The sequence below is a fragment of the Tachypleus tridentatus genome, chromosome 4, assembly GCF_004210375.1.
Source record: "Tachypleus tridentatus isolate NWPU-2018 chromosome 4, ASM421037v1, whole genome shotgun sequence".
Taxonomy (NCBI): domain Eukaryota; kingdom Metazoa; phylum Arthropoda; class Merostomata; order Xiphosura; family Limulidae; genus Tachypleus; species Tachypleus tridentatus.
Window position 1 is genome coordinate 78,709,115 of NC_134828.1, and position 23,380 is coordinate 78,732,494.

Consider the following 23,380-nt stretch of genomic DNA (forward strand, 5'->3'; position numbering starts at 1 on the left):
GAAATTTATTGTTCCTCTAAATAGTCTGATTAATTTCAGCAGATAATGCTTTTTTTATTTCCTTGTCAGACCACTAGAATATGTATTATGTGACTAACAACTTGACATTTGTTTTATGTAATTATATACAATCTTAACATTCATGTCAGTGCTGTGAGAACTGCATGGTAGTGTCTTAAAATTGCTCTTAATATTTGATATGCACTAGGAGACAAGTGGGTTAACATATAAGGCAAACACAAATTTTGTTGAACTGAATAACAGATGGAAAAATGCATAAATGATAAAAACCACAACTATAAACATAAATAGAAGTCATTACCTCTCTCTACACACAAAAGAATACAAGTCTAAAGCTTTAAGCTTTCCTTGTAGTTCAAGTTTCTCAAAATAAGCATGATATGACCTTGCAATGCACTCTTTCCAATATGCTACTTTGCAAACTGTACAGTACTGCAAATAGAACATTATTGGAGTGACATTGTGACTTGTGATTTAAAAATAAACTTGCATATATCATATCATAGTGATTTTTATTTTATCATAATGTGAGAAATGCTTTTTTTGTATTTAAAGTTATAAATTCCCAGCAATGTACTGTAATAACTATCTTATATAAAATTAAAGTATTACATTAGTGTATTTTCAGTTAATTATTTGTTATATTAATACATCCTATATTTTATAATTTTGTTTATTTTCTCTATGACTTGACACAATAATTAGAGATTTTTTTTATTATGCATCAGTGTAGCATATTTATTCAGTTTATACTTTTCTTCTTTCTTAGGAATTGATACAAGCAATGTGATAAAGAAGAAGAAAACCTCTCATATTACAGAGTAAGTACATATAGCCATGATATAGGTTTTAGTACCATGTATCATTTTTGTGAGGGTTCACAATAACAATAAAAAAATCATTTAAAAACTATAAAAACTGATCTCTACTGTAATTTATGAATAGATAATTCATGGAAATAACTTCAGAAATGTAATTACTATTGTTTATTCTTTAAAAATCATGTTTGTAGGGTCATTTCCACTTTAGAAAAATAGTAAGATGTGTTCATAAAATAGATTTTATCTTGCATTAAAATAACAAATCCAAATTGAGCCTATAGCCTTCTTCTTTGACTCAATTCAATTAATCAGAAGACTCGATGCCAATGAAAAATCAGCTGAGACAAAGAGCAAGTCACTTTTCTCTTTCTTTAATTATCAAATTATTGCATCATGGCCAGATGTGACATTACTGAAAATATGATATACTAGAATGTAATAGCATTTTGTGATGTTTATAAAAGTAATTTACATTTATTTAGTGTGTTAAATTTTATTTTAGAAACATTATACACCTCTGCACAACAAACAGCTATTATCTTGTACACTGATGGTAAGATTTTTTGTGAATCATGAGTCTTGAACAAAGCTTCCACCACTACATGTTAACATGTATTGCACCAGCTCATTAGGCATGTTTCATTTATAAATTTTTGTGCTTATTATTTTAAACTTTCATTACTATTTCTTTCTTTGATTTTATTTATTATGTGAAAGAACAATACCACAATTTAAATTAGACATTTGATTTATATTACCTTCAATTTGATATACATTTGACCAGATTTGTACATTTGGAACATACTTCCTATTGTATGACCCAAAATATGGGCTTCCTCAAGTACTGTTTAAGTTCATCTTTAGGTCTATGTACTGACAAAAAAAACAGGCTCATTTCATTTATTAAAAAAAAATGTAGTGGCGTTCTATGTCATTTCTTCCATTTTACAGAAATAACCAACACAAAATCAGTTTGTGGATCAACTGGATTATATATTCATTATTCCATATTTATTACATAACCTGTACTTTTTGAAACTCTTTCACATGAGCATTCAATACTGTAATGGCAACTGCAGGCTATTTTGCACATTGTAGTTGGTTACATTGTGATCTTAGATCCAGGATTTCTGACCTCCAGTTTGAGTTACTTCAACTGTGTCTGTCCAGTCTTGTAACATGTTTCCCCACTTTTATTACTATTCTTGGTTTTGCTTTTCATTTTTTTTCTCAATAAGGATAATGTAGTCCCACTGCCATTATTTACTACTTGAATTTCATAGGTATACATCTTTTGTTTTCTTTTTCATAGATTATTTTTGCTGAATCTCAGACTCCATCACTTGAATTGCATGTTTTAATTTAGGGATCCCTTCTTTTTTTTCTCTCTCTTTCTCACTCTCGTCTACTAGTCTTCCTGCCTTACTGAACTTCTTTGTTTATCATAATACTTTTGCTGCTTAGAAAGTTGTCTTCTCACTTTAATCCCACTCCTTTGAGCACTGAGCCTATCCTGTTCCTTGTCATTGTTACTGTTCCAGGTTCTTCCGCTTTGAAGGCTAGTTATCACAAATCTTAAAAGCAATTTGTTTCTGATGTCATCTTTCAGCTCCAATTCTGTGGGAGCTCTGCTGTACCTCATTCTACAGTTGTTAACTTGCTTTGCTTCAACCTATGATTTCCTATGATGTGTTTTTTCTGGATTTGTACTTTCCACCTCAAACATATTGGAACAATTCTTCTCTCAGGGGCTTTAATCCTGTCTTTTTATCATTCTTATAGACATGGGAGATTAATGTCAGTCTTCAGTTTGCCTCACTTGACCCAACTTTAGTCTTTTCTTGGTTCCTGATGGATATTCTCCCCTGTGGTGAATAGTCAAACATTTTCTTCATGTTCTGATTTATCCACCTGTCTTTCACTTTTGTTTCATCTGCAACAGCCAAACATTTGGTTCTCAGCCATTCCCTTTGAGTTGGCTACAGTTCCATTCTTTTTCATTGGTTTTGGAGAGCTTTGGACTATTGGTTACATTCTTGAGGTCTATTCTATTAGTTTATGGGTGTTTATTTACAAATTATCTCTACCAGCATAGTTTATTCTACTCTGACCTCCCTCAACCTTAGAGAGTCATCTCATTTAGGGTAGTGGCTTGGCTCTTCTATTCAGTTTCAACCTTCAGTCTGTATCTTATCCCTGAGGGTTTTTTTCAATTTATACAAAGGGCAGACTCAACCTGTGTCTTTATGTTTTTGAGACATGGAAGTTTTAATACCAAGACTGTCATGTGCCCTTTAATTTGTTTCTTTTCTTTTGTTTCTTTTCTCTTTCCTTTCGAATGCTTTGTTCCTCTTGGATGTGCCTATAAGTGTATATCTTCAGCAGTGTTTAACCTGTCCCTGAATTTGTATCCAGATATTCAGTGTCTACTTTTCCCTTTTAATGGTCATAGTATTTTTCTCTATCTCACATGATTCTGGATGCCATTCTTCATCTTCCCTAGCCAGACTTGTATTGGTTGTTTTTTAGGGCTGTGTAGTAAGTCAGTGGTCTCATTCCATTCACATAGGTTATCTCACATATCTGTAGTGAATGCTGCACTGGTGACATATTGTGCTGCTTCATATTTGATGACAACCACTCCTATACACAAATCTTTCCACCACTGTCTGTAATCATCAAGTGAGGTACAGTTCTTGATGCCTGGTGCCCGGAAGAGGAGTTTCTCTATCTCTTTGTCCTTAGTTGGTAGCTGCTCCAAAGGTTTTCCCCATTTTCTGTTTCATCGTCTTATCCTAACCTATTAAAACATCTCCTATATTGCTTCTTCCATCCCCACACAACAGAAAAAGCACTTATATATGGGACATTTATTTTATTGGCTCTGGATTTTCTCTTTTAGGCCCAGAACCACCACTTACTGATCTACACATCTTGAAAGCTTAGGCACTGATGGTGGATCAATTATCTTGCTTGAGCTTAAACCTTTCTCATTGAATGACCTGTTCATTTTATGGCATTATTAGTGGATTTGCTTCCACTTGGAGAGTGCTGTCATCTCTGCCTTTTGGACTCATCTTTACTCCTTGTTTCCACTATTTTAGTATCCAGTGCTAGACTCTACTGCTCAGGTAAAGGAAGCTATGTGTGTGTGAAATGGTTTAATCCCTTTTTATATGCTTCAGTCATTTTTATTCTCACTTGGTGGAGCCATCATTCTCACTTTAGTATTGGCTGACTTCAATGCTGTTTACTACTGAGGCAAGTTGAATATCTCACTAATCACTCCTTCTAAATTTTTGAGTGGCCTGAGAGGGTGATTAGATGTTTTCTCCATTCTGATTTCTTTTCTCCTCTTCTCTTGTAAATCATTCTGATCCATATCATCTCTTTTGTTCTGTATCATCTGTTGATTACGGTTTCATATGTACAGCCCTTTTTCAAGGTAGGAGGCAACATTGTTTTGCAATGGTATTCCTTATCTCTTTTCCACTTTGCTTAGTTGCATTATATATCCCATCTGGTTAGTTTATTCTTCTGTAAGTGATGAGCTTTTTCTTATCTCCTTCAATCTTGTTTGTCACCTCATGGTTTTTCTTGCCTTGTGACATTGTCATCCCATCTACATAGCCTAGTAGTAGGGAGTGTAGATGATCTCTGATGTGTTAATGTCACGTTTCTTTTACACAACCATCTTTTTTGATATAAGTACCTTTATTTATGTCTATCACCTGGTAATGATGGAATCCACTGAGTGGCTATTGTTGCCTTACAGTGAATACTTTTTCTGTAATCTGCATTGAGTAGTGGGAGTACAGACAGTGTTAATCCTATCTGCTAGTGCTTAATGTTGAGATGGAAGTATTTATATATTTTCTCTTTCAGGCCAAAATGCATTTGAAAAAAAAAAAAAAAAAGCATTGGGTATGTGACTCCCCATGTATTTGACTGGCTTCTACTGTCTCTAGTTACAGTAATTCATTGCACAGTCTACTAGAGTGAGACCTTAAGTAGGTGGGATGCTTTCTGTTTAGTCTAAGCACCTCTCTGAAATATTCCCCTACATGAATTTCTCTATTCCATTTTTTTCTAGTGGAGTAAAGTTGCTGGAGAGTTTAACATGGAAAGTTCCCTGTTGGAGTAATCTAATCCTACTGATATAAGACTAACTAGCTGCACTTTCTCAGTGGAAAGTAGAGCTGGGATGTTCCTGAAAATGTAGTACAGGTCACTCTACTATGATATGAGTCAAGCCATTCCTTGTTTTTGTCCAGCTAGATGGCCATATTATTTTGAGAATTAGGTCTTGGATCTTTCTCCCAGCATCTGATTATTGTGGTAAGTATCTTGCATAAGAATTTCTACAATCTTTAATATCCTGATTTATAATCCTAGCCACATTACATATTAATACTTAACTGACCATCTGTGAGATACTGGCCAGTTGAAATGGCAGTATTTATATATTTTCTCTTTCAAGCCATTTTTCCCAATTTAGCAACACTTCAGGACCAAGCAAAATATTCTTTTGACAACATATTTTACCCTACTTCCTTTCTTGGGTGTGATTATGATTGATGCAGTTTTTAAGTGATGCTCCACTATGATACCCCTCCTAGTGGTTAACATGCTTCATGGATTTTTTCCCTCTCTGATATTATGTTTTCAGAATACCAGCTCTTCCATCATTTTCAGTCTATGATTTAGGCTTGTTGTTGTAAAGACAGGCGAGTAGCATTTCTGAAGTTAATGTTTTCCTTACCTGGAAATGTATTTCAGACAGATTTTCACCTTTCTGCAGAATCTCCTACCTTTTATTTCCACTTCCTGTGCAATTAGTTTGCCTTCTCAAGAATGAGCCTTTGATCAAATACTGATGTTCATAGGGATTACTGTGCACGGAGGATGTATCTTATAGTCTAATGATGATTGCATCATAAACTGGTACTATACATTATAACTTGTACAAGGATGGGAGCTTCATTCAAGATCTGTGGCATTATGAAAAATTTTTGTCTTCCCAACAGTGTGCAAGGTAATGGCTGGTTGGTGAGTATCTACATGAAATATATTTTCAAATAAGGGAGATGTTAATTTTGAATGGATTTGATTAAAAACTGTCTTATTTAATGTACATACTGCCTGTTCATCATTTGCAGAACTGTGGACATATTTCACAATAATAAATATTAATATGAACTGTACTGGATTTGTATATTATTAATTTCTGATGAAATCATTTAGTCTAAAAAGTAAGGTTTATTACAATTTTAAAGTTTATTATCATTTTTAAAGGTTTATTCCAAATTTAAATTGAATAGACACCTTGTATCTGTCAATTATAAACAATAGAAATGTCAACTGACTCCTACCATATTTTTAGAATTAATAATTAATGGAACACAAAAATATACTGTTCAAAAGTATGGCCATTACTTTAAACAGTGACCTGTAATTGATTGCAAATACCATATATCAGCACAATCTAGCTAAATAATATTTATTTGTACGAGTCAATATTTTATCAGAAAAAGTTGCACACTGTCCCTTTTTAGTCACCTTGTAAAAATTGTTTTAAAATTATTATATGCAAGAAAAATTTTCCAAACCAAGAGATCAGGAGATTTTATTTTTTCTAAACAATTTTCATAGAGTCTGAGTGACTTTTTATCTCTAATCTTGAAAAGGTTTTATATAAAAATTGTACTTAATAAATTATGATTTAATTCTAGATATATTCATGTGATGTAGATACTGTAGAAAATTCTACATGTTTAACAGCTTACATCAGTTATAAAAATGTGGGGCATCAAGGTCTTTTTACTCATCAAGGATGTCCTGATGTCCAAACTCTCTCTCTCTCTCTCTCAACAAACAGAGATATCTATTAAATCCAGATCTGCTCCTTCAAATATTCCTCAGCTCTTTTCTTAAACTCCATTAAAGTTATAGCCATTGATAACCTAATTGATAATTTGTGGCTCAAATGTACCATCCTATTGAAGAAATTGAGCTTTTTCAACTGTCGATGTGTGATTTGTATTTGTGAAACTCAAATTTATAGCCTTTTATTTCATTATTTTCAGAATTCAAAGCAATGAGAAAATTGGTGTATTCTTATTAATTCCCATTAAAAATTTGAATACCTAGTTCAAAAGGAAGGGTGATTATTTTATGTGGATTAGTTAAGATCTGTTATTGTGTTTTCAGAAAAGATCAGAACAAGAGCCAATGTAAATGAAATTTAGAAGATCATATTGGGGACTGAATGGATGAAGGCATCTAGTTTCTTGGTACTATATTCTGGATTCAGTAGGATGAGAAATGCAAGTTTAATTAAGACTTACAAAAACTAGCTAGTTTTGTGTTGTTTTTTAACAGGGTGAATGGCTTATAGAAAAGTCATGGTCAACAATGTGAAGAGACTGACACCTTATAAGAGTAGGGAAATTGATGCTTTTTTTGGAAAGTAAAGGGTAGGTTTAAATTTTTTTCTCTTCTCAGAGTGGGGTGTAGAGGGACAACCTTGTAGTACCAAATGACTTCTGGTTATCCATATATTTTTTATGTTATGACCCTTTTCTTAAGGGAAAACAGTTTAATAGATCATAATATAAACTCCATCTCATTGTCATTTTTTTCATGTAAGATAAGTGAGCCAACTCTGACACAATACTTTAAGTGAAGTCTAACCAGTGGCTTTTATTAGAAAACCTTGATTTTTTTAGACTTGTAGCCAATATTTTTATGCAAGACACAAAATTCTGATGCCCTTACTAATTACAACAGAACATTACCTTCTCTGTTGGGAGATTTATCAGCCTTATTTGCAAAGAGATTGAACATTGTGTGGGTTACCTTTATCTCCAGAACTTGCCCTACTTCTTCCTGAACATGTGGAACCTGGGTAGGCTGACAAGGACTTTGATCTCCTGCTTCAACTTCCCAAATTTGCCATGCCATCCTTAAAGATTCTGTTTGACCTTTCTTGAATTTTTGGACTTTATTCCTAAAATATGTGAAGTTCTCTCTCTTGCTCCTGTGTCTTATGATCCATGTCCATGTATTGCATGACTGTTCTTCCCAACCCCATTTCTTTTTCCCTGTCTCCCAACATTCAGGTTCATACTGACCAGTTCATCTCTCAGTTGAACAATATAGTTAGTAAGTTTCAGCCCCTGTGGGTTTGCAATCAGTATGCCCTAGCTTATTATTGGGCTGACTGTTCACATCTCTACAGTTTTACCTGTTTGGGGACCAGGTCCTGAATCCCCCATCATTCTCACCCATGCCCAATGATTCCACTGCCATGCTACCTTCAGTTCTCTCTTGTGGTACTTTTCCATTATCCATCTCCTGTCTAATGCTTTTCACAGAAATCCTGAGAGTTTTCTGTGAACATCCTCTCCCTCTTTACCTCCACTTTGACTCATTTATTGTCTTTAGTCATAGCTTTGCAAATGTGGTTTACCTTATATTAAACCTATATACCTGCTTCTTTTCCCCAGTAATTGTGCATGGCCTCATTTTTAAGATGTTTCATCTTTGATATGGTCCTGGAGTACTTGGGAGTTCCAGATGGCATCTGCCCACCAACAATATGCCCTTTCACATCTGTTTGCCCACTTATCTCAGTCAGAGATGAGTGTGGTACCAATTCTGGTTTCTTGTCCTTTCCCTTCTTCCTAAGGCACTGTGATTCATAATTTTTCTTGATGATGCACAATAAGCTGCCAGCAATTCTGGTGACTACATGTTGGGTTTCAGTATGGTAGGAACTCATCTTGCAGCCTTTGTTCATTGGTGGAGTCCTTTCACCACTGATGTTTGGATTATTCAGGTTTTGTCAGAGTAACTTGAAATTCCATTTCTTACCAAACCCCCCTTGTTTCAGGTACCTGTTTTTTTGTCTCTTGGTGATACCATAACTTGCCAACATCTATCAGAAGTGGTACAAGACCTCCTCACCCAAAGCTGTTGAACCTGTTCCACACCTGTCTCTGTGGTTTTACTCTCATCTGTTTGTAATTCCCAAGAAGGATGGAGAACTTGCTCCCTTCAGTAGATTCTGCATGATCAGTGAAACCTTGCTCAGGATTCCTTGTATGCTCCTATTACCATTCCTCCTTCCCTTGTAAACTATCATCCTTCAATGGACAAAACTCATACATTAGTGGATGTCTTGCTTCCTCATCTGTCTCATCTGTTTGTAATTCCCAAGAAGGATGGAGAGTGGAGGCCCATCATTGATCTGTTCCACCTCCCATGTTTCACCATAGAATCTTGTCTCACTCTTCAGTGGACCTTTTCTCTGGATCTATGGATGACCAAGATGGATGTCTCCAATACCTATTTGTTCCCATCTCAGTACAGGCTCATCCTTATGGTTTGTTCATCTGTTGATAGGTGGTGTACCAGTTTCTCCCTCTACCCTTTGGGCTAGCTTTTGCTCCCTATGTTTTTGTTGGGGGGTTAGAGCTTTTGCTATTCATCTGCATGCCCTGGGACTGCATTTCTATTTTTAATTGTATGATTGGCAGCCACTAGCCCATTACAAAGAGGAGTTGATTAGTCATGCTTCTCAACTCCCTTTCAAAGCTGCTCAACTAGATTGGTTGATCCAGTTGGAGAAATTCTTTCTACGTCGTACCCAGTACTTGTGCATTTAAGTCTTTTTTAAGACTTACTTCAGTTGGGTTCAACCTTTTCCTCTTTGACTCCATTCTATAGAATTGTCAAAATTTCATGCCTTGTCTACTCCCTCACTTTCTACACATGAGCTTCTGTTACTTTTGGGGGTGTGTTATTCTTTGACACCTCTCACCTACCTTGGCTGTGCAAACTTGCTTCCTTCAGTAGATTCTGTATGATCAGTGAAACCTTGCTCAGAATCCCTTGTATGCTCCTATTACCATTCCTCCTTCACTTGTAAACGATCATCTTTGGTGACTGGACAAAACTCACACATTAGTGGATGCCCTGCTTCTTCCTACTTTTCCAGACTTAAATCTGTTTACAGACACATCCCTTCAGAAAGCTTTGGGTCATTGGCCTGTTGAAAAAAAGTCCTTACATATCAATCTCCTAGAGCTTCTAGCCAGTTGTCATGGCTTTAGATCAATTTATTCCCATTGCCACACATTGTCTGGTAATGACTCATTCCAACATTTCAATAATGATGGCTTATATCAATCAATAAGGCAGCACCTTGTCAAAATCCCTCTTACATTTCATTTCCTATATTGTGCCTACACACAACACATTCATCTAATTACTTATCCTAAGTGGGTGCATTTAACCTCAAGGCATGGTTTACCCAACAGAGTGGTCCCTTCATTCTTTCATTTTCAGATGGCTTTGAAATATTTGAGGTTTTCCTCACATAGATGTTTTTGCCACTGCCCTCAGTTGCCAATTGCACCTCTTTTTGTGCCTCATCCTCAGGCTTTAGCTTCTGATACCTTCAGCCAAAACGAGTCACATAAATTCCTCTATGTTTATTATCCTATCCAGTTGCTTCATCAGATATTTTACCTTATCCACGCCACTATGTGCCGGATTCTTCTGATCACTCTCTATTGGCTATCTCAACTGTGGTTTCTTGCGTACTCTAACTTTAATTATTTTCTCCTGTACTATTTTCCTTCTTACCCAACCACCTTCATGAACCCCACTCAAAGGTTTTGTATTTCACACTTCATGTTTTCTATCTTCACACCTGGCTTTTATTCAATTCTTGATGAGGAGATCCAGTTTCTCCTGTCTTGTAACCTTTCATTTTGCTCAATCCATCAGTCCATCCTTCATGGAAGTATATCAACTTACATCAAATGTCTTTACCACATGGACCATGGCTTGGATTTCTTGCTGTTCATCCTACTGTTGCTGTTGTCTCAGAGTTTCTCACATAGCTTTCTAACCAGCAGTCTTCAGTCTCCTAATTTTTAGATTATTTGGTGGCCTTGTAACATACCTTCTGTCTTTCCCATTTCTGCAGGATTTTTCTCTCATCTGTCCTTGCTATTTTAATCCATTCCTTTTGGATTTGTTGATCCTCTGTTCAACCTGCTTTTATGGATTAGGATGTTAACGTGGTACTCCATTCCCTTTCTTTACCTCTCTTAAAACCTATTTTCTTGTGTTCTTTGTTTCATCTATCTCTTAAGATGTATTTCCTTCTCCATTTGGTATCTCAAAGAAAATGACCATATATTATGCCCACCAATAAAGGCAGAAGTAAGCGTACATTGTATAACAGTTACACTGTTTGTCTATTAAACATCAAATCAATGAAGTTTATTGGGTACTTTATAGTAAACTACTAAAAAAAATGTTTGGATTAACAAAAAGTACTGCTTGAACATCACAAATATTTGAGAAGGTATTTATGCAATAAATTTACTGTATTCCACATGGCAGTTTGAATTATTTACATAAATATTTAATTTTGGAATGGCTAGAATATGTAGAGCTTTTATTTAATTTGCTTTATGTAAACCCAACAGAAACTGGAATCTTGACAGTTGGTCAGTTTGTTGAAAGATCAATATAACTTCAACCACTTTTGAAGTGATGGTAGAATAAGAATGTGGAGAGAGATTTGTGAATACATTAAGTATGATTGTGTTCTGATTGTAAACAAGTGTATGAGGTGTTACATATATTTGTCCTATTTGAGCACTTTTTGCACATCTAAATACAGATGGTTATCAAAATATCTTAATATATTTTAGGAATTATAATAAACTTTTATGCCAGCAAACCAATTTATTGTTCTAAAATTATTATGCTTATTGTCACAGAACGTGTATGAAACATCTGGTGCCAAAAGAAAATTATCAAATGTTTGGAATAGCTTGCTGAAGATAATAACTTAGAATATCAATGAATTCAATTTGATGAATTAGTTCAGAAGGTTTGAGTACATCATTCTAATTGCTTTCAACTAATTCCTTAAAACAACAGTGAAGACAAGTTGCCCTAAACACATATTGGAATTTCACCATTTTATTCTGTTCAGAATTTAAATAGTTTGTTTTTTATGTTTGGGGTTACATTGTAAACTTAAGCAATCTCAAGAAAATTGAAATGACCTTGAATTGATAATATACTTTCTATTTGCATCTCTTTTACTTCTTTAGTTAAATATCAGAAATGAATATAAACTCTAATGGTGATAAACTAAGATATATTTAATTATATTAAAACATCATGGAAACTAGTTTAAAGTCCAAAATATAACAGTCAGATTAATCAAAAGGATACCTTTCTAAATAGAATGGTACTGCAATTTCTGTGAAATTCTATTCCACCTGTAGTTTCTTGTTCAGTTACTTGTAATTGTTCCTTGTATGTGTGACAAATACACAATCTATTTACGTGATGCTCTCCTATAAAAACCAAACTTAGTCTGACTAATATGTGTATTTTCCATAGCAAATATACAGAATTTTCATTTAACTGTAAGCTCAATTATTTCACTTCTATAAAACACAATGTATATTGCACTACACATTTAGATAAAGTATTGAAAGAAGTAGTGAAAGAAAGCTGTATTACTAAAATAAAAAGGAGCTTTGGTACATAAAACAAAGTAGTGAAGTTGGATTTACAAATGTCATTGTGTAATTGTGGTGTTATATGGAAATAAAATTGTGTAAACATTGAAAAAGAATTCTAGAATATTTTGCGAAATTGTATGGCAAATGGCTCAACTTAACTATTATAAGCATCCATGATACAATATCTACACTTAACCTGTGTGGGGAGTTGCTGCCCGTGAAGAGCTGCAGGTGTTTACTTTATTCCGTAAAATGTTGTTAATGTAACATTCTACAGATGGCGCGACATCAAATTGACAAAGTGGAAAGTGAAATCAAATTTTACAGTACTCGTGATATTCATATAAATTTGTTTAAATATATATAAAACTATTATACAAAAATCTATAAGTTTAATGAAAATAAATCATAACGTTACATGTAATAAAGAATTATGAGGACACCAGCAAGGATTATTACACTGTTAATCATCATTTACTTCCAAACTCTTAAATATATTGTTTCTTTGATAAAGAAAAAACAAATAATTTGTTTATTTCATGTTTCTTGCAACTTACAAAAAGCGTATAGTTTTTTGCTTGCTTTCGGTGTTTGAGTTATAACTTTGGCGGTGTTATTCTGAATAAAGTGGTATAACTTAAAATAATTTGTTGTCTCTGTATCGTCCATTCCAATTGACAAGTTATCATATTATACGAAAAGCCTCTTGGGCAACGACTTTTAGGAGATAAAGGATAGATCTGAAATGTTATTTTACACATTCGTGATTTTAAATCCGCATTGAAGAAACTAAGATAAATGTACAAAACAAGTTAATTATTTTTATCACAAATTTTAGGACTAATGATTCACAAGTTGTTGATGTTTAAACCATAATTCAATCATATTTTGGCAGTCGTAAGAAACTGACGACGCCTACAACCCTGACCTCGACACCTTTACCCTGCCAGCTCCGGACGTTTGCCAGGTCTTGTGACAGATACTAACTGTATCCTCCAATTAGCAAACACCAAAAACTATATATATTCTAATCATTAAATCCCTCAAAAGCACTATAACACATCCACGAGTGGGACGAAGGGGGATAATCTTATCTCTGAACACCCCAGTTTGGGGAAGTGAAAAATCTTTCAGAAACTAAATGCATGCCATGGTTGTTGTTGATGTTTATCTCTCTGAGAGTCGAGTATAATAGGCTTCTATGATGATTTTATCTTTGTTTCTGAAGATAGCTCATACTCGTTCATAAACATATAAATTATAAACGAATTAAGAACAATCTGCATTGTTCAAAACACTGTTTAAATATAAAATATTTTTAACATACTTCACTATTAGTAAACTGTCTATTGCCTTGCGTGTAAAGGTTGTAATAATTGTTTTTTTGATGAGACATGTATTGTCAGTGAGAAAATATTATGTAACGTGTAAATTAAAATATTGCACTTTTTGTTAAAAAATAAATATAAGTGCTTTACAAATTAATGTGTGCGATCAACGAATATATCATTGTTAATATTAAACGTAGACGAAGTTTCACTTTAGTCAAAGAGTTATTGCCAGTATTCTCCCATATGAGATAGAGAATTATTTCCAGTTGAAAAATTAAGAAAATAATGATGTTATATGCCCAGAGGTTACTGTTGTTTCATAAATCGAGAAAAATTGCTTCACTTGCGACCTAAATTTTAAAAATGTCAATCTCACAGGGTACAAAAAAAATTAAAAATAAAGTCGATACTCAACATGTACTTAAAATATTTCTAATACACATGTATGAAAAAAGGAGTGATTTCAGGATTAAATGATGATGATTTAGATGGAGCTTGATCCCGAGCAAAAAAAAAATGATGAAATTAAAGACGGATTTAAGCGAACTTTGTTATATCGTGTTATTTTGTTGTTTGACAACGTACGTCTGTTTTCATGATGTGAAATTATTATAATGAAAGAGCTAAACATTATGTAAAGTCACTACCAGTAAAAAGAACAATATTTTTATTGGGTCATGATATTGATATGAATACTACAAACAAATTTCTCTTTGACATTTAATTATACTGGATATTGTGTGTGTCATGTGCTGAGTATGTGTATATATTTGATCGAGATTAAAGAATTTATTCGTGATATGATGGTCATATAATTTAGTTTATATAAAAAAACAAGTTAGGTTTGCTATTTCAATACATTTGTGTGAGTTTTATCCAAATTATACTTTCTGAAGATTTTGTTAAACGGTAGATTTTTTGATTTTTTCTTGTGTTTCTATCTTGATAAAAATAGATTTACGTAATTCTGGATAATTATTGTTTAGCGAATAAAATAAACGATACGATAATTCAAAGTTATTGTCAAAAGAAACAAATGCGAGAAGAAAACATGAAGGATAGCGGATTTTGCTGATCAGATGCAAATTTATTAACAAATTACCGTAAAAGACTGTCCAGTATGACAGGAAAGTAAAAGTACTCGGTATAAAACTGGTAGAGCACAAAGGAAATAAATAGAGAATATATATGTAATTTCCTTTTCCACGAAAATACTACATATTGCTCCTTAATCTTCTACATATAAGTGAGTAAACGTGCTACATTTGATGCCTTTGCATAAAAGATTATAATATATAAAATGATAAAAACTCTATAACCCTGAAGAAGAAAGATCAACCTTTCGAAAGCGCTCGGGTGATGTAGTTTTTATCGGTTTGTATCAAGAGTTATTGAACTTGCGTGTTTATCTGACATCGTGAAAGAGTAAAACATACGATGATTATGTATTTATATTCGCACCTGTTATCCTCAGTCTGTTTTAACTAAGAGTTTTACGTAATTTTTCTCGCTCATAGATTGCGCTATATTTTTACTTATTTTTCGCATGAGTTTTCTCGAACCTCTTATTCGGATCCTACCAAGCTTGACGTCATAATGATGTGTTGTTATGCACATAACGCCATATCTTATTTGGTCCTGGGAACTCCCTCCTTATATATCAGAAAAAGCGTCGACATTTAGGATCTATGAATGCCTATGTTAGTGATTAAATTCAAATAAAATGAGAAAAGGTAAGCCAAAGAGTAAGCATTGTAGAAGTGGAATTGGATTTGTAACTCACGAATTTCAAAGAAGTCGAGCGTGATCGAACGGCGCTTGGCTTTCATATATATTGATTACGTCCCCATTTTTATCTTTTTTAAAATGTTTATTTCTGTGAGAGTGGATATCTGAACTACGGAGTCACTGACTAGACGCCACTATCAGTTCACCGTTGTTTTTTTATTTCTTTTGCTCTTTTTGTCCTTTATAGCTTTTGATGACAATCGTCATAAGCTTGTCATTGACTTTTGTGCCTAGGCTGCAACGCCTCTCACTTTTTATTGTTTTCACGGTGATGAAACACTCATCACATCATACAGTAGATGAATGTAAGCGTTACAAAGGTGAACTGTTTTTAAAATGCTCTTGTATCTATCAGCAGCATCCTGGCTGATACGTTGTCATAAAAGTAGTTTAATTATGTCAGTAAACAGCTGGCCAGTCTGTGTGTTGTATGTCTTAATTTCTGCTCATTCACCAATTCTATAAGTCTGTGCTGATATAAGCAGGGAGATGTTGAACTTGTTCTATATCATGAATATGAAGATACTGATAAGGCCAATATTTTCGGTCAGACGTTTGTTTCCGTAAAAAGTGTCTCAATTTGGTCCTTTTAAACTACCTAAAGCTCATAAAAATCATGAAGAGGAGTAGACGATTTTGTTGATTGAGAGGTCAAACCCTAACACACCACTTGGGCCTTGAATTCCTATAAACTGGTGGTCTTGGGGTGCCCCCAGAATCAATCGGTTGGTCCACTTGGGCTTGGGTCAACTGGGTACCAGTGTTGGACGTTCTCAACAGGTGTTGTGGACATTGTGTTTGATGCTGGTGTTTGGGTATTAGTGATTGCGAAACCCCAGCGTTGCTGCAATTCCTTGTTTGGCATTGTAGTGCGTCTCCTCGTAGGGACTCCATGGTGGGTGGGTGTAAGTGGACAGTGAAATGTTCTTTCTTTATTATGGATCTCCCAGATCTAAATAAAAAATAGGTAATAAGTGAACTACCACGTTTCGAAGGTTCTGAACAGCAATCTGTAAATTCTTCAACACCTGTACCTCATGTTCTGTATTATATTCTTTATTAGACAAATTTTTAGGGCAAATATCTCCCTCTTTTATTCAGAAGGGACTAGAGAGGCTTGCTGGCTCTTCTAAGTCGGTCAAAAACTACGTTCTGGAAACATCCACTCCAAAACAAAGTGAACTCCTCTTGCCTTCGAAGGCCATTGGAGATATACCCAATGAAGTTGTTTCTCATGCTACTTTGAATTCGTCTCGACTAGTCATTGTTGAGAGGGAATTAAAGAACATACCCGAGTCAGAAATCCTTGCTGGTTTATCATCTAAGGAGTTTCTACAGTGAGGCGTATCTTCACTCGTAAAGATGGAATTATGCTGCCCACCAATCTCCTAATTTTGACATTTACATCATCACGACCATCTGCCACCATCAAGGCGTGTTATGTAAATTGTAAGGTACGACTACATGTTGTGAACCCACCAATATTTTTCCAATGTCAGTGGTTCAGTCACTCAAAAACATCATGTCGTGGTTTCTTGATATGTGCTCGTTGCCTACGGAAAATGGACCCTCATTATGTTAATTGTAGTGGCTTTCACCCCTCTCATTTTTGTTTATACCTTAGGTAGATGGCAGAAAAAGAGGTACAGCATTTGAAAATGGATCACAACATTAAAAAAGGATTGCATGGTCCTTTGCCCATTTTTATTAAACAATTTTAATAGGCCAGTGATTTCAAGTCTTTGTTGGTTCGATGCTTTCCTGTTCCTTCCCAAAAGAACTTGGAGTCCCTCAGGGCTGTGTCTTATGTGTTACACTTTTTATTGTAAAAATTAATGCCATCATTGGACAACTCCCATTCAGTTTCAAATGAACTCTATGTCGACGACTTCTACATCTCATGTCAGCTGTTGAGCATGAGGTTTATTGAGTGGCAAACTGCCCTCAATCATTTAATGAAGTGGATTACAACAATTAGTTTCACCTTCTTTCTATTTGAAACTGTTTGCATGCACTTCTGCTTCCAATGTGGTATTCGCCCCGATCCCAAGCTCCGTCTTGGAGAAGTTCTGCTTCCTGTAGTCTCTGAGGCAAAGTTCTTGGGGCTTATATTCGACCTTGATTTTCATTTCACACATCAAGCAGCTGCATTTCAAGTGTATAAGGACATTAAACATCCTCCATTTTCTCTCTTCCACCTCTTTGGCAGTGGGTCAATGTTCTAATTTTAAAGATCTATCATGCCCTCATTCAATGAAAACTGGATTAGGGGTTTACAGTCTGTGGCTCTGTCAGGACCTCGGGGATTCACCATCTGGACTTCTGCTCTACACGGGGGGACTTTCCACACTTCTGCAGTTTAGAGTTTGTACACTGAGTCCCATGAACCTCCTCTACACTTCTGCGATTTAAAATTGTCTTTACTGTATATTTCTAAACTTCGATTTTTACCACAGCGTCCCACCTGGGGTTGTATTTTTCTTTATTAGTGGGCCATGCTTTTTCAGAATAGGTGGACTGTCGTTGTTCTTTTTGACCTTCGTATCCAGTGCAGTTGGCTGCATTGGGTCTATCTTTGGATGACGTTACTGTATCCACTGGTCAACCCATCCCACCATGGCTTATTACCATCCCCAAATATGACCTTTCGAGTCATCTGAAGAAGATAGATATTCCCGATTGGGAAGTATCGTCTTCCGTCTGTTTGCTGAACATCTTTCAAACCATCCTTCCATTCCCATTTATGCAGATGGTTTGAAATCAGATGACTCTGTGGGCTCTGCTATAGTTTGTTGTGGTTCAGTGGATCCTCAAGGATCTTTTCTATAGTTTCTGTGTTTACTGCCAAATTGTGTGCCATTTCGCCTGCTCTGGTTCACGTAGAAGCTGTGCAGTACACGAACTGTACTATTTATACCGATTCGCTTAGTTCTCTACTGGCCTTGGAATCGCTTCACGTTAGGTCTCAGGTAGATGTATGTCCCAGTGTACACTGCTGTACTTTTATATGACGTTTTAAAGACGTTATCCAGGATGAGCCCCAACTTAGGAGCCATTCTGTATATTTGAATAAACCAAGCAGCTTCTGCTACCAGGTTGACGTGGTAAACGGTTTAAACATTCGCCTCGCAATCTGCGAATAGTGGATTGAAACGCGTCACTTAACTCACTGTTTCAGCTTTGGGGGCTTTATAATGTGATAGTCAGTCCCTCCACTTGCTTCTAAAGAGAAGCACAACAGTTGGCTGTGGGTTTTATTAACTAGTTGCCTTATATCCAGTCTGTTATTTCAAAATTAGAGACAGCTATATAGTGCAGATAGACTTCGAATGTCTGTGGGCGAAATTCAACAAAACCAATAAATATACAAAAAAGATTTTAATTTAAGCTAACGATAACAAAGTAGTATTGAATTAATATGCTTTGAAATTATTATTTTATTTGGTGTGTATCTTGTATGTGAATAATTTTGATTTGCCTAACAAATTGTTAGATATATGTAAATTCCAGTTTTTTGGTACATGTGTACTTTTTTCATTCTAAACAACTAGTTTAAGAGCATCTAATAAATACGATTAATTTACATTTAATTTTTTGTTAAACATATTGCTGTCACTTAAGCACGTGTATCAATTTTTGTAGTTTTTTATTTTATTTTATACAGTTGTGAAACACAACAAAGCTTCAGTTTGACGTCATGTGTAAAGGTTAAAACGAGTTGTGAAACTAAACATTTTAAATTTGATTTCTGACATTATCTTAGTGAGGCCTGACATGGCCAGGTGGTTAAGGCGCTCCACTGGTAATCCAAGGGTCGCGGGTTCAAATTCCCGTTACACCAAACGTGCTCGTCCTTTCAGCTTTGGGGCGATATAATGTGAAGGTCAATCCAACAGTCTGATAAAATAGTAGCCCAAGAGTAGCTAATTCCTGGAAATGTAACCTGAACCATTCCCAGCAGCTAGTATCGCTGTAATTTAATTCGAATGGTATGAATGAATGCGTTTTAATATTTATCAGTGTGTTTTTCCCCATTGAATATGTACGCAATCATCCGAAAAAGAGAAGATATTTATCACTCCAGTTTTTCCTATAACCCGTGATTTGTGAAAATGGCTCTAACTGATGTTCCACCATAATCATTTCTAAAAAAAAAAGAAGTATCCAGTGGTATAATTTTTAATTGACAAATTTCTTTTTTTGATTTCAATAAAACTGTTAGATTTGTTTCAGGATTAAATGTTATAATCTCTAGTATATCACCAAGATTTGTTGACACACAACTAAAATGTTTGTACATAAATTCCAGTAAGTCTGTTTGCATAGTTCTGTGGTGCTTACTTTATCAGGTGTTATTTATGTAATTTTATATGCTTAAGCTGTTGATATTGCTGTAAGGTTGTATTTTTAGTTATTAAGACAAACAGTGTTTAAGGGGTAATTACGATATATTCACAGGTATTAAACATTCGATCCAGATACACTTTAATTAAACCAATAAGTAAGTTACTAAACGATAGCAATGAAACACTTCAACTGCAAAGTATAAATTAGTTTGATTTGACCAGAATTTGTGGCTCGGCATGGCCAGGTGGTTAAGGCACTCGACTCATATTCTGGGGTCACGGGTTCTAATCTCCCTCACACCAAGCCGTGGGGCGTTATAATATGACAGTCAATCCTACTTTTCGTTGGTAAAAGAGTAGCCCAAGAGTTAGCGGTAGGTGCTGATGACTACCTGCCTTCCCTCTAGTCTTACACTGCTAAATTAGTGACGGCTGGCGAAGATAGCTTTCCTATAGCTTTGCGCGAAATTCAAAACAAACCAAACCAAATTTTCTTAGTGCAAAAAAAATGTTTTAAAGCATTGTAAGTTTTTCAAGTATGAATAAATCTTGTACAATACATGTTATTAAAACCACATAAGTATATTCTAGTAGACTGAAAGAGGTTTATTTCTAGTGTTTATACAAAGTTCATGATGTAAATTATTGTTACATGCTTCTATATGGCTCAAAGAAGAACTTTTGATGTGTTGAATATACCAAAGCTGTATTCTCATGTGCTTGTTTCAAGTCGTTCAAAGAGGAAGTAATTTAATAATAGTCAGTTTGTGAGAAAATGGTGACCAGTTAGACAAAAGTACCAAACCTTAATCGTAATAGCATGAATCCTAAGCCTTGATCTTTTGGTTTGCACAAATCGCTCTCCACACTCTGGGACCGTGTGTGCGGTATAAGAGTGACAGTGAAGTCCTGCTATTTGAGTAAATTTGTTCATTAGTTGACGGTAGGTGCTTTTATTTACCTGCTGCTTTTCTTCTATTCTATCACTTCAAAATTACCCCTCCCCAGTGGCACAGCGGGATGTCTGCAGACTTAAACGCCAGAATCCGGGTTTCGATACCGGTGGTGGATGAAGCACACATAGTTCTTTTTGTAGCTTTGTGCTTAGTTACAAACAAACATTTCAAAATTTAGGATAGTTTGTGCAAATGTCTATGAGTAGCTTCGCATGAAATTCAACAAGCAAAACAATTAACAGAAAAGAAGTTGAGTTTGGAAACTCGAGAGTTTATTAACTTTAAAAAAAATATATATGTAACAAGCTGTATGCAATCAAATTATTACGTGCAAACTGTATATTAAACGCCAGTATGTGTATGAATTTGGATAGCCAATTTAACTTTCAAAATACCTCGCCATTGGAGTTTCCCTTGAAGGAGTAATCTAGCAAAATCCACTATATTATAAATGAGACTTTATGTACACTGTAGGTTTTATTGCATTCTAACGAAATACTTCGATTTTTGATATAAAAATAAATAAAAAACTAGTGACATGAATGCATCGTCTCCGCTTGTGGGATTTTAGTAAATGATTTATAACTGGTATAAAGCTCTTTCCTTTCCACTCGCGTTCTGGGCAATTATATGTGCAGCATTGAGAATAAAAAGGAAGTAGCGGTTAAACAGAAAATTGGTTTTCTTTCTTTACTAGAAAAATCTAGGTTTAGGGAAGGTTACCGCGATTTTATTTTTAAATGGCATTTTCGGACAGCAAAATAAATAAATAAATAAAAGAGCAAAATGCTAAATTTTGTAACAAACGTGTTTTATACAGGATCTTAGCAGTTATTAAAGAAAAAATATATATATACAAATGATTTACAGCATTTTACACTATTACTTATGTGAGGGTTTCGTATAAACATACGGCTGATTATACATGGAGAGAAAAAATATAAAAACGTTGAAATAGAAGTGCGCGGGATTTCGCTATAAACGAGGTTTAAATAATGCTGAGCATGACAAAGGGTACCAAGAGAGGAGGGGGGATCGTTCAAGGTCGAGAAAAGCTAATTCCTGGAAATGTAACCTGAACCATTCCCAGCACCTATTATCGCTGTAATTTGATTCGAATGGTATGAATGAATGCGTTTTAATATTTATCAGTGTGTTTTTCCCCATTGAATATGTACGCAATCATCCGAAAAAGAGAAGATATTTATAACTCCACGTTTTCCTATAACCCGTGATTTGTGAAAATGGCTCTAACTGATGTTCCACCATAATCATTTCTAAAAAAAGAAGTATCCAGTGGTATAATTTTTAATTGACAAGTTTCTCTTTTTTGATTTCAATAAAACTGTTAGATTTGTTGACACACAACTAAAATGTTTGTACATAAATTGCAGTAAGTCTGTTTGCAAAAGTTGTAGTTCTGTGGTGCTTACTTTATCAGGTGTTATTTATGTAATTTTATATGCTTAAGCTGTTGATATTGATGTAAGGCTGTATTTTTAGTTATTAAGACAAACGGTGTTTAAGGGGTAATTACGATATATTCACAGGTATTAAACATTCGATCCAGATACGCTTTAATTAAACCAATAAGTAGTTTGCTAGACAATAGCAATAGAAAGTTCGAAACTTAAACTGCGAAGTATAAATTAGTTTAATATGACCAGAATTTGCGGCTCGGCATGGCCAGGTGGTTAAGGCACTCGACTCGTATTCTGAGGGTCGCGGGTTCGAATCTTCATCACACCAAGCATGCTCGCCCTTTCAGCCGTGGGGCATTAAAATGACTGTCAATCCTACTATTCGTTGGTAAAAGAGTAGCCCAAGAGTTGGCGGTGGGTGGTGATGATTAGCTGCCTTCCGTCTCGTCTTACACTGCTAAATTAGTGACGGCTAGCGCAGATAGCTCTCGTGTATCTTTGCACGAAATTTAAAACAAACTCAACCAGAAGTTAGTGAGGCTGACGTTCAAAATGTTTTGTAGGAAAATAAGCTCGCCTTTTGAGTATCACAACATATATGTGACCATGATAACGGCCAGACTATACCACAGTGTAATGACTTCGCAGAATGTAGACATGGTCAAACTTAAAAATTAATGGACTTTTCTTAGAAATTGCCAAGCGTGTTAAGGCGTGCGACTCGTAATCTGAGGGTCGCGGGTTCGCATCTTCGTCCCGCTAAAGATGCTCGCCCTTTCAGCCGTGGGGGCGTTATAATGTAACGGTCAATTCCACTATTTGTTGGTAAAAGAGTATCCCAAGAGTTGGCGGTGGGTGGTGATGACTAGCTGCCTTCCCTCTAGTCTTACACTACTAAATTAGGGACGGCTAGTACAGATAGCCCTCGAGTAGCTTTGTGCGAAATTCAAAAACCAACAAACAAATTCTTAGTAATTATATAACAACTCGAAGCTCCACTAAGACGTACTCGAATGGCCGAACGTCAGTCGAAGCTCACATAGGAAATCAGAGTTTCCAATTTCTTTTTTTTTATTATATACATATATTATCCAGGACACCAGAGGTCCGGCATGGCCAGATGGTTAGGGCACTC

The 23,380-nt window shown here is 35.1% G+C and overlaps 1 protein-coding gene across 4 annotated transcripts in view; it reads left to right on the forward strand.

Moving 5' to 3' along the window:
• Window positions 1–23,380, forward strand: part of LOC143249510 (aryl hydrocarbon receptor nuclear translocator homolog) — a 138,428-nt gene that overhangs the window by 1,048 nt on the left and 114,000 nt on the right. For 3 of the 4 annotated variants that reach the window (XM_076499480.1, XM_076499482.1, XM_076499484.1), the window contains exon 2: window positions 791–842. In XM_076499480.1, coding sequence (XP_076355595.1) covers window positions 791–842 — 52 coding nt within the window. Of the gene's footprint in view, window positions 1–790; window positions 843–7,280; window positions 7,319–23,380 lie in introns of those variants that run through there. The other variant, XM_076499486.1, reaches the window with a different exon arrangement.